The 14,190-nt window shown below is 42.6% G+C and overlaps 1 protein-coding gene across 1 annotated transcript; it reads left to right on the plus strand.

The window, feature by feature from the left end:
* The first annotated feature begins 3,982 nt into the window (after positions 1–3,982).
* On the plus strand, positions 3,983–13,112 carry LOC148893073 (aspartate aminotransferase, cytoplasmic-like). Its single transcript, XM_089006329.1, has 9 exons — positions 3,983–4,192; positions 6,137–6,318; positions 7,506–7,629; positions 8,517–8,629; positions 9,523–9,627; positions 9,730–9,880; positions 10,418–10,583; positions 11,477–11,619; positions 11,711–13,112. The coding sequence occupies exons 1-9, from the start codon at positions 4,084–4,086 to the stop codon at positions 11,848–11,850; spliced, it is 1,233 nt and encodes a 410-aa protein (XP_088862455.1). The 5' UTR covers positions 3,983–4,083; the 3' UTR covers positions 11,851–13,112.
* The last annotated feature ends 1,078 nt before the right edge of the window (positions 13,113–14,190 follow it).

Raw genomic sequence — 14,190 nt, forward strand, 5'->3', positions numbered from 1 at the left:
AATAGACCTTATTTTATGTATAATAAATGTGCTATGGCATTATAATTAAAGAAATAAACTGGACTGCATAATACAGTGGTTTTATTTACCTTTACCTTTATGATGGTCGTTGATGGCTTGATGGAATGGGGTGACCGGTTACATCAGCATGAAACACTTGATGAGGAACGTAGCCTTCTTCTTCCACCATTTTGAGGAATGATCCCCTGGAGGTGCTTTCTCTGCCATCATTTTATCTAGTTCCTCATCAATTGTGTTCTGTTTAGCTGGTTTGATAGCTTTTTGCATCAAGTGTACAGATGGCTTGTGCGGGTTGTTTGTGGAGCCTGATTGATGGGATATTTTAACCTTGCAGTCTAAACTCTGCCTTTGAACTATCAAAGTTGAAACTCTCACTGTCGTCTGCCTGTCTCTTTAATGTTTAAACCCCACCCCCTCACTGCTGCGTTCTTGACCAATCACGTGGCTTTAACCGAAGACTGGAGGCGGGGAATATAGGACAAAAACAGTCGGCTGCCATTTTGTTGTTACGAGAACGGGCTCGTTCGCGAACGACACATCACTCATTGTGGCACTCCGTGTGCATCCCGAAAAATAGTTTGTATGCCAAGGTAAAATTTTCTTAAATGTAATGTTCGTAAACGGAGAAGTTCGTAAGCCAAGGGGTTCGTAAACCGAGGTATCACTGTATTTTTTTACATGAGTAATTCGTTTTTCACATAATTTTACACATTTTTTGGTAGTTCATTAATGTAACACACACACGACCACAGTCTTCAACTTTGACCCCAAGCATGTATCCCTGCCTTCTCCGAGCCTTGGGTGATATATGTTGATGTTTACACAGCAACATGGATCACTTCCTGCCACAGATCGTCCAGATCTCAGAGACACACACACACACACACACGAACTTGTTTAAATCAACGTGGTGGCATGTTGTTGTGTGCTGACCGCTGACGGGAGGAAGTGCAGACGTGCCTCCCTTGACCGTTGATGCCGCAAAGTGACATTTTATCTGCTCTGTGCGAGCAATCTGGCAAAAGCGTTCCAACCTGGAACCACTTTTTTTTGGTACCAGTTTGTCATCGTGTTGAAAAATGATATTTTATATGACAAAATATATTTAAAAAAAACAGTTCTTGCAAATTGATTGACACCAAGACATTTGTTATTTATTAGCTATCTTGATGGCTAGCTGGCTATCTATTAACTATCTCGCTGGCTGGCTAGATATTAGCTATTTATTAGATATCTATTTGCTGTCTAGTTGGCTAGCGAGCTAACTATCTATTAGCTATCTAGCTAACTATCTATCTATTAGTTATCTAGTTGGTTAGCTAGCTAACTATCTATTAGCTATCTAGCTGGCGGGCTGTCTGGCAAGCTATATATTAGCTGTCTAGCTAGCGCTCTATGAGCTATCTAGCTGGCTCGCTAGCTATCTATTAGCTATCTATCAGCTATTTGGCTGGCTATCTTTCTGCTATTTGGCTTTTCACAAGGCCTAATGGACTCCATCATTATCTTTGAAATTTGACCTCCTTCAACCATGTCGTCTTGTTTGTGTTTATGGAGAGCGAAAGGACAAAGAAGAAGAGTGACAGGTCAAGAGTGTTTACATGTGACCCCCCCCCCCCCCACCACCACCAAACAAAAACTCAAACAAAAAACACAAACAAACGTGTTAAGCCTCCATTAACGTAAGAGCTGCCAGGGCAAGCCATCTGTACACTTGATGCAAAAAGCTATCAACCCAGCTAAACAGAACACAATTGATGAGGAACTAGATAAAAGTATCGCAGAGAAAGCACCTACGAGGGATCATTCCTCAAGATGGTAAAAGAAGGTTACGTTCCTCATCAAGTGTTTAGTGCAGATGAAAGCGGCCACTCCATTCCATCAAGCCATCAACCACCATCACAAAGGTAAATAAAACGACTTTATTCTACAGTAGTTTATTTATTTAATTATTATACCATAGCGCATTTATTAAACATAAAATAAGGTATATTTTGTGTAGTCTTAAGGCTTAGAAAATTAGAAAATGATGTTTTATGGGGTCCTGGGAATGGATTATTCTCATTTTAATGGTTTCCGATGGGAAATTAATTTTTGGGATACACACTTTTCACCTTACACACTCTGAGAACCAATTAAGTTCGTAAGCCAAGGTATCACTGTACTAGTGTGTGTGCGCGTGTATGTGTGTGTGTGTGTGTGTGTGTGTGTGTGTGTGTGTGTGTGTGTGTGTGTGTGTGTGTGTGTGTGTGTGTGTGTGTGTGTGTGTGTGTGTGTGTGTGTGTGTGTGTGTGTTTGTGTGTGCGCACGTGCACAGTGGGAGTAGCAGGCTGTAAGTGGTGGGCCATTCATCAAACACTTCAGAACGTCTGACAAGTCAGGAAACGCACCTGAATGTTTATTTTGACGCAAGGTAATTTACACCTTCCTTCATTTGTTTCGTCGTTACGTCACAAACACTCAAGTAGCCTTTTTGCTAGGCGCACCCTCCACTGATTTTCCATCCATATGTAATGTTTGCAATATTAATAGCAATGTTTAAGTTGTACAGTGATGCATTGGCTTACAAACGTAACTGGTTCCCAGACAGAGTGTGTAAGGTGAAAAGTGTGTATCTCAAAAAATAATTTCCCATCGAACACCATTAAAATGAGTATAATCCGTTCCCAGGTGCCCATAAAACATAATGTTCTAATTTTGTAAGCCTAAAAACTACACAAAATAGACCTTATTTTCCGTAAAATAAATGTACTATGGTATTATAATGAAAGAAATATACTGTGATGTATAATAAAGTTGTTTTATTGACCTTTGTGATGGTCGTTGATGGCTTGATGGAATGGAGTGGCCGCTTTCATCAGCATTAGACAGCCAGCTATACAGCTAATAGATAGCCAATAGTTAGACAGCTAGAAATCTAGCCAGCTGCATAGCCATATCACTAAAAACTAGCAAGCCAGCCAGCTAGATAGCTAATAAAACCAATGAACAGTTTTGCTCGCAAATGCAATTACTTTATGTGTGAAACAAAAGTGACGATGCAAGACAGTTTGACAAGCACAAGAATAAACAAAGTATTTTTAACCTCTGACAACCGATCTTCAAATTGCTTTTTGGCAGAAAGTAAATTGTCAGGAAGTAATGACGTCACTCAAAACACTCAGTGTATCGTGTTTGATTTCAAGTAATGGTAATGAGTGGACAACGTGGATTTGATATATTTAGTCATGGATGATTATAGAGACATCTAGTGGTAAACCATTGTTACTTCGCCCTTGATTTTTGCCGCTTTCACTTAATGCGCACGAGAAAAAAAAACACAAACTAAGGAAACCTACGTCTGTCTAATTTGAAAGTGAATATGTTGTGTTTTTCAATAACAGTCCGACATTTTTTCCGACATAGTTTGAAATATGAAATCTTGAAATACGTGTAGGCAATAGTGATGTGTCGTTCGCGAACGAGCCGGATATGTGAAGTGAACGAAGAGAGTCGGTTCCTATGGGAAATGGGGGCCGAATTTTTTTTACCCTATTCCCCGCCCCCTGTCTTCGGTTAAATCCACACGTGATTGGTCAAGATCCGTGGTAGAGGAGGGAGGGGAGAATTACAGACACACGCAAGTGAGGAGGAGGGGGAGGGTAGACAGGTGGAGAAATAATAATAATTTATTGTATTGTATTTCTCAGAAGACTTTGCTATAGTGTATTTTTTTACATGCGTAATTCGTTTTTCGCGTAATTATACATGATTTTTTTGGTATTTAATTAATTTAAGCAACAAACAAAAAACGAGGAGCCATTTAGGAGCCAAAAGTTGCGGATCTTTTTGTGAGCCGAGCCAAAAGAACCAGCTCTCTGAAAAGAGCCGGAATTCCCATCACTAGTAGGCAAATCAACGGAGTAGTTCCTGGTGACGTCACGCGTAAGAAGACGTTTGATTGGCTGGTCAGCCGCACCTCTGTCTGTCCTTACTCGTGAAGGTGAAACCGCTACCCGATTGATCTGTCTTCCTCCCTGCGGAACGCTCGCGGTTGTCCTTCTGTCTCACCTCCGCGCAATCATGTCTGTCTTCGGTGACGTCCCCCAGGCGCCTCCGGTGGCTGTCTTCAAGTTGTCCGCCGACTTCCGCGAAGACAACCACCCGAAGAAAGTCAACCTCGGCGTCGGAGGTAAGCGGAGCTAACGATGCTAAAATACACGCTAGCTCGTCCCATTCAGAGAGCCAGGTCGAGTTGCGTTGATGGGTCACGTGTAAAAAAAACATCAAAATAAAAATTATTATCGGCGAAAATATTCTATATAATCCCAGTTTTAGTCAATCACACAGTCAAGTCACGAATTCAAAGAGAATATGTGTTAAAATTTTCCAAATTTATATCCTGACATCTCTGACAGGTTGCTCATGGAGCATTTTAGTCTAATTTCCTGCGGTGGAGGAAGGTCCCCAAACACATCATTTACCATCACATCAATGTGTTTTGACGAAAAAAAAATTGTCATTGAAAAATGTAAATATGAGATTGAAATTATTATTATTGTTGTAGTGAACGTGTTTAACTTTTCCAAAAATAATTTTAAATTAAAACAAATTAATCCCAAACTACGGCCACCCTGATCCACCTGGAAGTTGTTTAGTTATATATTTCACGTTGCTCCATTTCGGAGTATTTGAAAAAAAGATCACCTTTTGTCTTTTATCCGCCTTGTCAAGCACGCATTAATTGATTTATTTGCCTCTATATTTATTTATTCTCTATTTGATATCTGTTTGCTATATTTTGGCTGGCTAGCTAGCTAGCTATTTAGCTAGCGACAGTATCTAACTTATTCTGTGACTGTAAAGTGAACTTGAGAGTTTTGAAAGGCGCTTATAAATGAAATGTATTATTGTTATTATTATTAGCTATCTTTTAGCTATTTAGCTGGATAGCCAGCTCGCTGTCTAAAAGAAGAAAAATGAAAAGGAAGGATTCTCTCTCTGATTATCTGGCTATCTGCTGGCTATCTATTTGAGTTACTTATGGGTTGAGTGAACGCTGACGCGTGTGGCTGTCGCTGCTCCCCCACAGAAAAACTTATCCCGTGACTGTAAAGTGACCTTGAGAGTTTTGAAAGGCGCTTAGAAATGACATTTATGTATTATTATTATCATTCTAAGTCTTCTTTGCCTTGCATCCATTTTTTTAAATTTCCATCGCAAGAATGACTAGGATCATGCATGCCTGGGCGGTTTTGTTTCAATAGCCTCCGGCTGCCAAAAAGCGCTCCCCACGCCACGTTTAACATCCGCACGCTTTTAGCTAGCAGCTGCTTTCTCCACATTGCTCTTTTCCCAATCCAGTGTGCTGTCACACGATATACGTCCTCGTGTCCACACGCCGCAAGTTCCTCGGAGGTCAAAGACGCTCACTTTAGTTCTTGGTAGATCCACTATCTTCATAATAACCAGACTGTAATATGCATTTTAAAATGGTTTCCATACATGAGGCGCACAACTCCTTTATCACCGAAGCTCTTTACGACTTGAAACTCCTTCACAGGAAGAGCTCATTAGCCAGGTTACAAATTGATCAGTTCATGGAAAAGACAATGTTTTATTGCTTACAGCTGTTCGTGCTTAGAAATCAAGAGGTGTGCTATTCTAATCAAGAAAATATGTTTTACAAACGTATCACTTAAATTGGCATATATTCTCAATAAATAGCATGAATGGCTCCGTCTCCTGCCGGCAGTAAAGTCAACCTTTCTGGGTTCGAGTCTTTGTCCACAGTGTCCGATCGAACATCTCTGACATATAATTACCGTATATTTCAGAGTATAAGGCGCACCCCCAATAAATGGTGTCTTTTCAAAAAATTTTCCATATATAAGGTGCACCGCGGTATTCAATGAATGAAAAAAAAAATACCAAACTAATATATAAATATATGTTTTCCCAAATATAAGCGACACCTCATTATAAGTTGCTACAGTGGAGGCATTTTGGTTGCCATTTGTAGGAAATAAACTAAAAGATTGACACCACTCGGAACAAAACCCAAAGCGTTGCCGGTCGTCCTCCATTTTGTCCGCTGACAGGAAGTGAAGCCGTTGTGATGCGATCCCTCCCTCAGCCTACCGCACCGACGACTCTCAGCCGTGGGTTCTGCCGGTGGTGAAGAAGGTAGAGCGCCTCATCGTGGAGGACACCGGCCTCAACCACGAGTACCTGCCCATCCTCGGGTTGCCGGAATTCCGATCGGCCGCTTCCAAGGTGGCCTTGGGAGATGACAGCCCCGCCATCAAGGAGGGCAGGGTGAGTCTCTACGGCTAACTGTTAGCGTTCGCTCACTCTTCATCACGAGTCATCCCAGACTCAACAAGTGTATTGCACTGTGTTAGCATAGCAGCGATTAGCATCTTAGCTGGTCATCGTTCTCATTGGAAATGGGATCTGCCGTTTAAGTCTGATCGATGCCCATTTTGGAATTGTGGTTGCTATTTTGCTGCGTGTTAGCATTCAATATGTTTGCATTTCAGAGTGTTTAAAAAAGCTAATACAGTAAAGTCTCGTTATATCGATATTCAAGGGAGTCCGAAAAAATATCGATATAACCGGGACTATCGATATATCCGACCCTGTTTGCATGTAATTTTCTCCGTGCGTGCATAGAAATAGTATCGATATAACCGGGACTATCGATATATCCGATATCGATATAACGAGACTTTACTGTATATCAAGTTCTGTTGCTTCCTTAAACGACATGACCGTCTTTGTATATGATGGCTTTGCAGCTGCTAGCGTGTTTGCATTTTTTGTTTGTTCTCGGGTTGCTGTCTTCTAATGTGCGAACAAATATCGAGTCGTTAATCCGCCTTTTTTTTTTTCTATTTTCGACCTTGCTTTTTTTGACATCTCAACTCTTAGCGCGTTAGCATTCAACCTCTTTCGGCCCGTCAATTAAGGCGCAAGGGTTCCCTACTAATGATCAGATCATTTGTTAGCATGCTATCTGTTAGCATGCTAACTAATGATCAGATCATTTGTTAGCATGCTAACTAACGCTATTGATTTTTGTCATAACAATGTCAAGATGCACATATTCCTTGTGCACGTTATAGTCATCGACGGTGTGATCGATTTATTTGTGTATCTGTTTATTTATCGGCCGATTAATGTTTCTATTTTTGTCTTTATTCACTTGTTTGTTTATTTATCTGTCTATTGATTTATCTGTTCATGTATTTATCGATTGATTTTATTTTGTTTATGTACAGGTAACACCCGACTTACGACCGAGTTCCGTTCCGATCAAACGGTTGTAAGTCGAAATGGTCTGAAGTCGAAATCCATTCAAAATGTTCAATAGCGACTCAGAGGCTAGCGCGTTGCGGTGCCAGGCGTACAATGAAAATTCTATAAAATAGGGTCCGGAGGTCATGGTTGTAAGTACGGGTGGTCGTAAGTCGGATGGTACCTGTATATCTTTTCTGTCTCAGGTGGGCGGAGTCCAGGCTCTGGGTGGCACGGGCGCCCTGAGGATCGGGGCCGAGTTCTTGCGGCGTTGGTACAACGGCGTCAACAACACGTCCACGCCTGTTTACGTGTCTGCGCCGACCTGGGGTGTGCAGATACAGACACATACACACATGTGACATATGTACAGTGATACCTCGCTTTACGAACGTTAAATTTATGACAATTCTACCTTGGCATACAAACTATTTTTCGGGATACACTCGGAGCTCCCACAATGAGTGATGTGTCGTTTGCCAACGAGCCCGTTCTCCGAACACGAAAATGGCAGCCAACTGTTTTTGTCCTCTATTCCCCGCCCCCAGTCTTCGGTTTAAGCCACGTGATTGGTCAAGTACGCAGCAGTGAAGGGAGGCTGTTTAAACATTAAAGAAACAGGCAGATGACAGAGAGAGAGTGATAAAATGGATAGAAAACAGTGACATTTGGACTCGCTTCAACTTTATCGATAGTTCGAAGGCAGAGTGTAGACTGCAAGGTTAAAACATCCCATCAATCAGGCTCCACAAATAACTCACACAAGCCATCTGTACACTTGATGCAAAAAGCTATCAGCCCAGCTAAACAGAACATAATTGATGAGGAACAAGGTAAAATGATAGCAGAGAAAGCACCTACAAGTGTTTCATGCTGATGAAAGCGGCCACTTCATTCCATCGAGCCATCAACGACCATCACAAATGTCAATAAAACGACTTTATTATACAGTGTATTTCTTTCATTACAATACAACAGCACATTTATTATACGTGAAATGAGGTCTATTTTGTGTTGTTTTTAAGGCTTAGAAAATTAGAAAATGATGTTTTATGGGGACCTGGGAACGGATTCTTCTCATTTTAATGGTTTCCTATGGGAAATTAATTATTTGGGATACACACTTTTCACCTTACACACTCTGTCTGGGCACCAATTAAGTTCGTAAGCCAAGGTATCACTGTATTTGCATTTTAATTAATTTTTTGTCATCTCAGCGAACCACAACGGTGTGTTTGCCGACGCCGGGTTCAAGGACATCCGCCCGTACCGCTACTGGGACGCCGCTAAGAGAAGTCTGGACCTCAAGGGCCTGCTGGATGACCTTGAGGTGACATCCCATTGTCAGCCAGCTGTTGTTTTCCCAACGGTTTCTAGATTATGCAAATTTTGTTTGAGATATTAGTTGTCATGACAACCGGGGCGAGGCTAGGGTGTGGTACTCGCGGTGGCCTTCGAGACATTCTTGAACCTTTGAAACCAATTTTGGGACTCCCTCCACAACATTTCAGGTGGCTGGCTAGATAGCTTGCTAGTTGTTAGATATATGGCTATCTAGCTGGCTAGCTTTCGAGCTGGCTAACTATTGGCTATCTATTTGCTATCTGGCTGGCTGGCTGGCTATCTGTTAGCTGGCTAGCTATCAAGTTCTTATCTATTAGCAATTTATTAACTAGCTAGCTCACTTTCTATTTGATAGGGTTGAGTGAATGCTGGCACGTGTGGCTGCCGCTGCTGACCGACAGAAAAACAGCCTTTGACTGTAAAGTGACTTTCGAAAGCTTCTAAAGTGAGTTTCGAAAAGCGCTGATGAATGAAATGTATTCTGATTATGATGATGATTATTTTAACAGAAAGCTCCAGAATGTTCCATTTTCGTGCTCCACACATGCACCCATAACTCAAATAGATACAAAGCTAACTAGCTAATGGATATCTGCTAAATAGGTAATAGCTAGCTAGACAGATAACAGCCAGCCTAATAGATAGCCAGCTAGACAGCTAATAGCTACCCAGCTAGATAGCCATCAGATAGCCAGCCAGATAACCAGATAGCCAGATAGCTAATCACCCAGCTAGATAGCCAGCCAGCTGAGAGATCGATAATAGATAGCTAATAGCTAATAAATAGCTAATAACGGACACTTATACGGCAGGAAAAAAATCATTTGCACCCACTCTTGAGGATTTGCATTATTCTGATTATGATTATGCTTTGAACAGAAAGCTCCAGAAGGTTCCATTTTTGTGCTGCACGCATGCGCCCACAACCCCACCGGCACCGATCCGGATCAGGGCCAATGGAAGGACATCGCCAAGATCATGAAGGTCTGGTTCTCTTTGACGAACGTGCAAAAAAGCCTCGACTTGTTTGTTTGTTTCCCTCTTGCCTGATGCTTTCCTCCATTTTTTTTTTCTTTTGCCTTCCAGAAGAGGAACCTCTTTGTCTTTTTCGACTCGGCCTACCAAGGTTTCGCTTCGGGTTCTCTGGAGAAAGACGCGTGGGCCATTCGCTTCTTTGTGTCTCAGGGTTTTGAGCTCTTTGTGGCTCAGTCCTTCTCCAAAAACTTTGGCCTCTACAGTGAGTATGCGCCAAGGTGATTGATAGTGAACCACAAATTGATCAACTGGTTTTTACATTTGAAGTCTATAGCTAGTTAGATCGCTAGCCAGCTAGCGCGATCACTAGCTAGGTAGCTTGATCGCGAGCTAGATCGCTCAATCGCTAGCTGGATTGCTCGATGGCAAGCTAAATCGCTCGATCGCTAGCGAGTTCAATCACTAGCTAGCTAGCTTGATCACTAGCTAGCTAGCTCGATCCCTAGTTATGAATTTGGGGAAGCCATTCGAATGTTTCCTCCCCCAACGTATTACATGTCTAGTGCATAATAAATTAATAAATAACTAGATTTTAAAATTGAAGATAAAGTTAGCTCAATCACTAGGTAGCTAGCTCGATCACTAGGATGCTAGCTCGATCACTAGGAAGCTAGCTCGATCACTAGGTAGCTCGGTCGCTAGCCAGTTAGCTCAATTGCTTGCTAGATTGCTCGAATGGAATCAAGTGACGTGACCATCGCTCTGGTGGCACTCAAACGACTGTCTTCTCTCCGCTTAGACGAGCGGGTGGGCAATCTGACGGTGGTGGCGCAAGACGGCGACAACCTGGGCCGCATCCTGTCTCAGATGGAGAAGATCGTGAGGACCACCTGGTCCAACCCGCCCTCGCAGGGCGCTCGCATCGTCAGCAAGACCCTCAACTGCCCCCAGCTCTTTGACGAATGGTACCGTCCCGTGCTTCAGAATTAGCCGACAAATACAGTGAACCCCTTGGCTTACGAACTTTTCGCTTTACAAACATTTTACTTTGGCAGACAAACTCTTTTTCGGGATACACACGCAGCGGCACAATGAGTGATGTGTCGTTGGCAAACGTTCTGCTAACAAGAAAATGGCAGCCGACATTTTTTTGTCCTCTATTCCCCGCCCCCAGTCTTCGGTTAAAGCCGCGTCATTGGTCAAGAACGCAGCAGTGAGGCGGGGGTGGTTTAAAAATTAAAGAGACAGGCAGACGACAGTGAAAGAGTGACAAAATTGATAGATTGGTTCCCAGACAGTGTGTAAGGCGAAAAGTGCATAACCCAAACATTAATTTCCCATAGGAAACCATTAACATGAGAACAATCCGTTCCGAGATCCCCATAAAACATCATTTTCTAAGCCTTAAAACGACACAAAATAGACCTTATTTAATGTATAATAAATGTGCTATGATATTATAATGAAAGAAATAAACTGTACTGTATAATAAAGTGGTTTTATTTAACTTTGTGATGGTCGTTGATGGCTTGATGGAATGGAGTGGCCGCTTTCATCAGCATCAAACACTTGATGAGGAACATAGCCTTCTTCTTTCACCATCTTGAGGAATGATCCCTTGCAGGTGCTTTCGCTGCCATAATTTTATCTTGTTCCTCATCAATTGTGTTGTTTAGCTGGATTGTGAAAGTGTGTGTACCTTACACTTACTTTGTGGGAACCAATTAAGTTCGTAAGCCGAGGTATCACTGTTGACACACAGTTCCATCTGACTTGCTGACTCCTACTTTGCTTTTACCGGCACCTACTGGAGAGTTGAGGAACTACGGCACGATCGATGTGTGCCTTTTGTGTGCAGGCAAGGTAACGTCAAGACGATGGCCGACCGCGTGCTCCTCATGCGGGACCAGCTCAAATCCAAGCTGCTGACGCTGGGAACGCCGGGAACGTGGGACCACATCACCCAGCAGATCGGAATGTTCAGTTTCACCGGTCTCAACCGTACGTGAACGCGTGTGCTCAAATGTCGCCAGGGGATTTTTGAAAAAAAGTGTCTAATCTTTCCCCCTTCTGACTTGTTTCGCCGCCTCAGCCAATCAAGTGGAGTACATGATCAAAGAGAAGCACGTGTACCTGATGGCCAACGGTCGCATCAACATGTGCGGCCTCACCACCAAGAACTTGGACTACGTGGCGCAGTCCATCCATGACGCCGTCACGCAAGTCCAATGATGCCAAACGCCATCTTCACTTTTTCCTGCACGTTTTCATCCCGTTCGCCGCTTTCCGTTCGCACGTCTTTGATGTCACGGTAAGACCGGTCGCCCAAGAAATGTAGCTGTACATCCTCACCCGTCCGTCCTGTGTTTGAAAAACAATAAAATAAGGTAATAGCACGTCGTGTGTGTGAAGAGTCAACTGCAAAATCCAAGGCACTCTTGATAGACCCCTGGGGCACTCCGAGGTCTTGTCAGATTTACTGAAAGAAATCATGCTTCTATTCTTGGACACATTACAGTGATACCTCGCTTTACGAAGCTCCTTGGCTTACGAACTTTCTACCGGAAACAAATTCCTTGTGTGTTCTACATACTTGGCAATAAAGATGATTCTGATTCTGAGCTGCCACAATGAGTGATGTGTCGTTGGCGAACGAGTCCGTTCTCCAAACAGGAAAATGGCAGCCGGCTTGTTTTGGTCCTCTATTCCCCGCCCCCAGTCATCGGTTAAAGCCACGTGATTGGTCAAGAATGCAGCAGTGAGGGGGAGGTGGTTTAAACATTGAAGAGACAGGCAGACGACGGAGAGAGCGAGAGTGATAAAATGGATAGAAAACAGCGAAATTTGGACTCGTTTCAACTTTATTGTTCAAAGGCAGAGTATAGACTGCAAGGTTAAAATTCCCATCAATCAGGCTCCACAAATAACCCGCACAAACCATCTGTACACTTGATGCAAAAAGCGATCAACCCAGCTAAACAGAACACAATTGATGAGGAACTAGGTAAAATGATCGCGGAGAAAGCAAGCCATCAACGACCATCACAAAGGTAAATAAAACAACTTTATTATACAGTACAGTTTATTTCTTTAATTATAATACCATAGCACATTTATTATACATAAAATAAGGTATTTTGTGTGTAGTTTTAAGGCTTATTTTGTTGAAAATGAGGTTTTATGGGGACCTGGGAACAGATTATTCTCATTTTAATGGTTTCCTATGGGAAATTAGTGTTTGGGATACACACTTTTTGCCTTACACACACTTTCTGGGAACCAATTAAGTTCCTAGGCCAAGGTATCAATGTACTGTACTTATTTTTTTTGTGGCGCGGAGCCTTCTTAAAGCGACAGTACACCCCCCTCCCCCACGCTTGCTGTCTACGGCACACTCCATTTGATGTCGCTTGTCCTTTTCACCACAAAAACAAAAGCATGATATCCTGTCTGTCTGTGAAAGCAAATAAATGAACTCGACTTAAACATTTGAATTGTCGTCAGTGTGTCGTTATCATAATTATCTATCGATTGATTTATTAGTTATTTTATCTGACGTGTTCTTGATGAATCCAGATGGAATCTAGTTTGTATTTGACTACCCTCGCGGTGACGTCACCACTTCATATGACTGAACCATGAAGCCAGAGCCACTGCTGTTTGGCACCCCCTAGCGCATTTCCAGTGTCATTGCGATCATTGCTTTGATCGCCATTTTATTTTTACCTGTCGTTTCAATAATTTTGTTTCTATTTTTTTTATTCTTTTCGTTTTGTTTTGTCATCACTTCGCCACGAAATATAAACGTTTATTTGTATAATTTATAGGCGGCGGCGGACCGGTCAGGACGTCCAATGCGGAAGTGCAACGTTCAATTCCAGCGGATTTGCTGGCGCCAAAAAATAAATAAAATGATAATAATAATGATAATCCGTTTCATTTAGAAGCGACTTTCAAAACTGTCAAGGTCACTTTAAAGTCACAGGATGAGTTTTTCTGTGGGTGAGTAGCGGCAGCCACACACGCCAGCGTTCACTCAACCCGCAAGTAACTCAAATAGATGGAAAGCTAGCTAACCAGCTAATAGATAGCCAGCTATATATCCAGCCAGCCAGCTAAATAGCCTCATAGCTCGCTAGCTAATAGATATCCAGCCAGCCAGCTAAATAGCCATATAGCTAGCCAGGTAATAGATAGCCAGCTATCCAGCCAAATAGCCACATAGCTCGCTAGCCAATAGATAGCTGGATTGATGGCTGACCATCTGTTAGCTGGCTAGCTGTGTGGCTATTTAGCTGGCATCTATTAGCTATCTTTTAGCTGGCTAGCTGTGTGGCTATTTAGTTGGCTGGCTGGATTGATAGCTGGCTATCGATTAGCTAGCGAGCTGTGTGGCTATTTGGCTGGCTGGATTGATAGCTTGATATCTACTAGCTGTCTATTAGCTAGCGAGCTATGTGGTTATTTAGCTGGCTGGCTGGATAGATAGCTGCCTATTAGCTAGTTAGCTAGCTTTACATTTATTTGAGTTACTTGCGGGTTGAGTGAACGCTGGCGCGTGTGGCTGCTGCT

The sequence above is a fragment of the Hippocampus bargibanti genome, linkage group LG10 (assembly GCF_051943395.1).
Source record: "Hippocampus bargibanti isolate YZ-2025 linkage group LG10, ASM5194339v1, whole genome shotgun sequence".
In the NCBI taxonomy this organism is placed as follows: Eukaryota; Metazoa; Chordata; class Actinopteri; order Syngnathiformes; family Syngnathidae; genus Hippocampus; species Hippocampus bargibanti.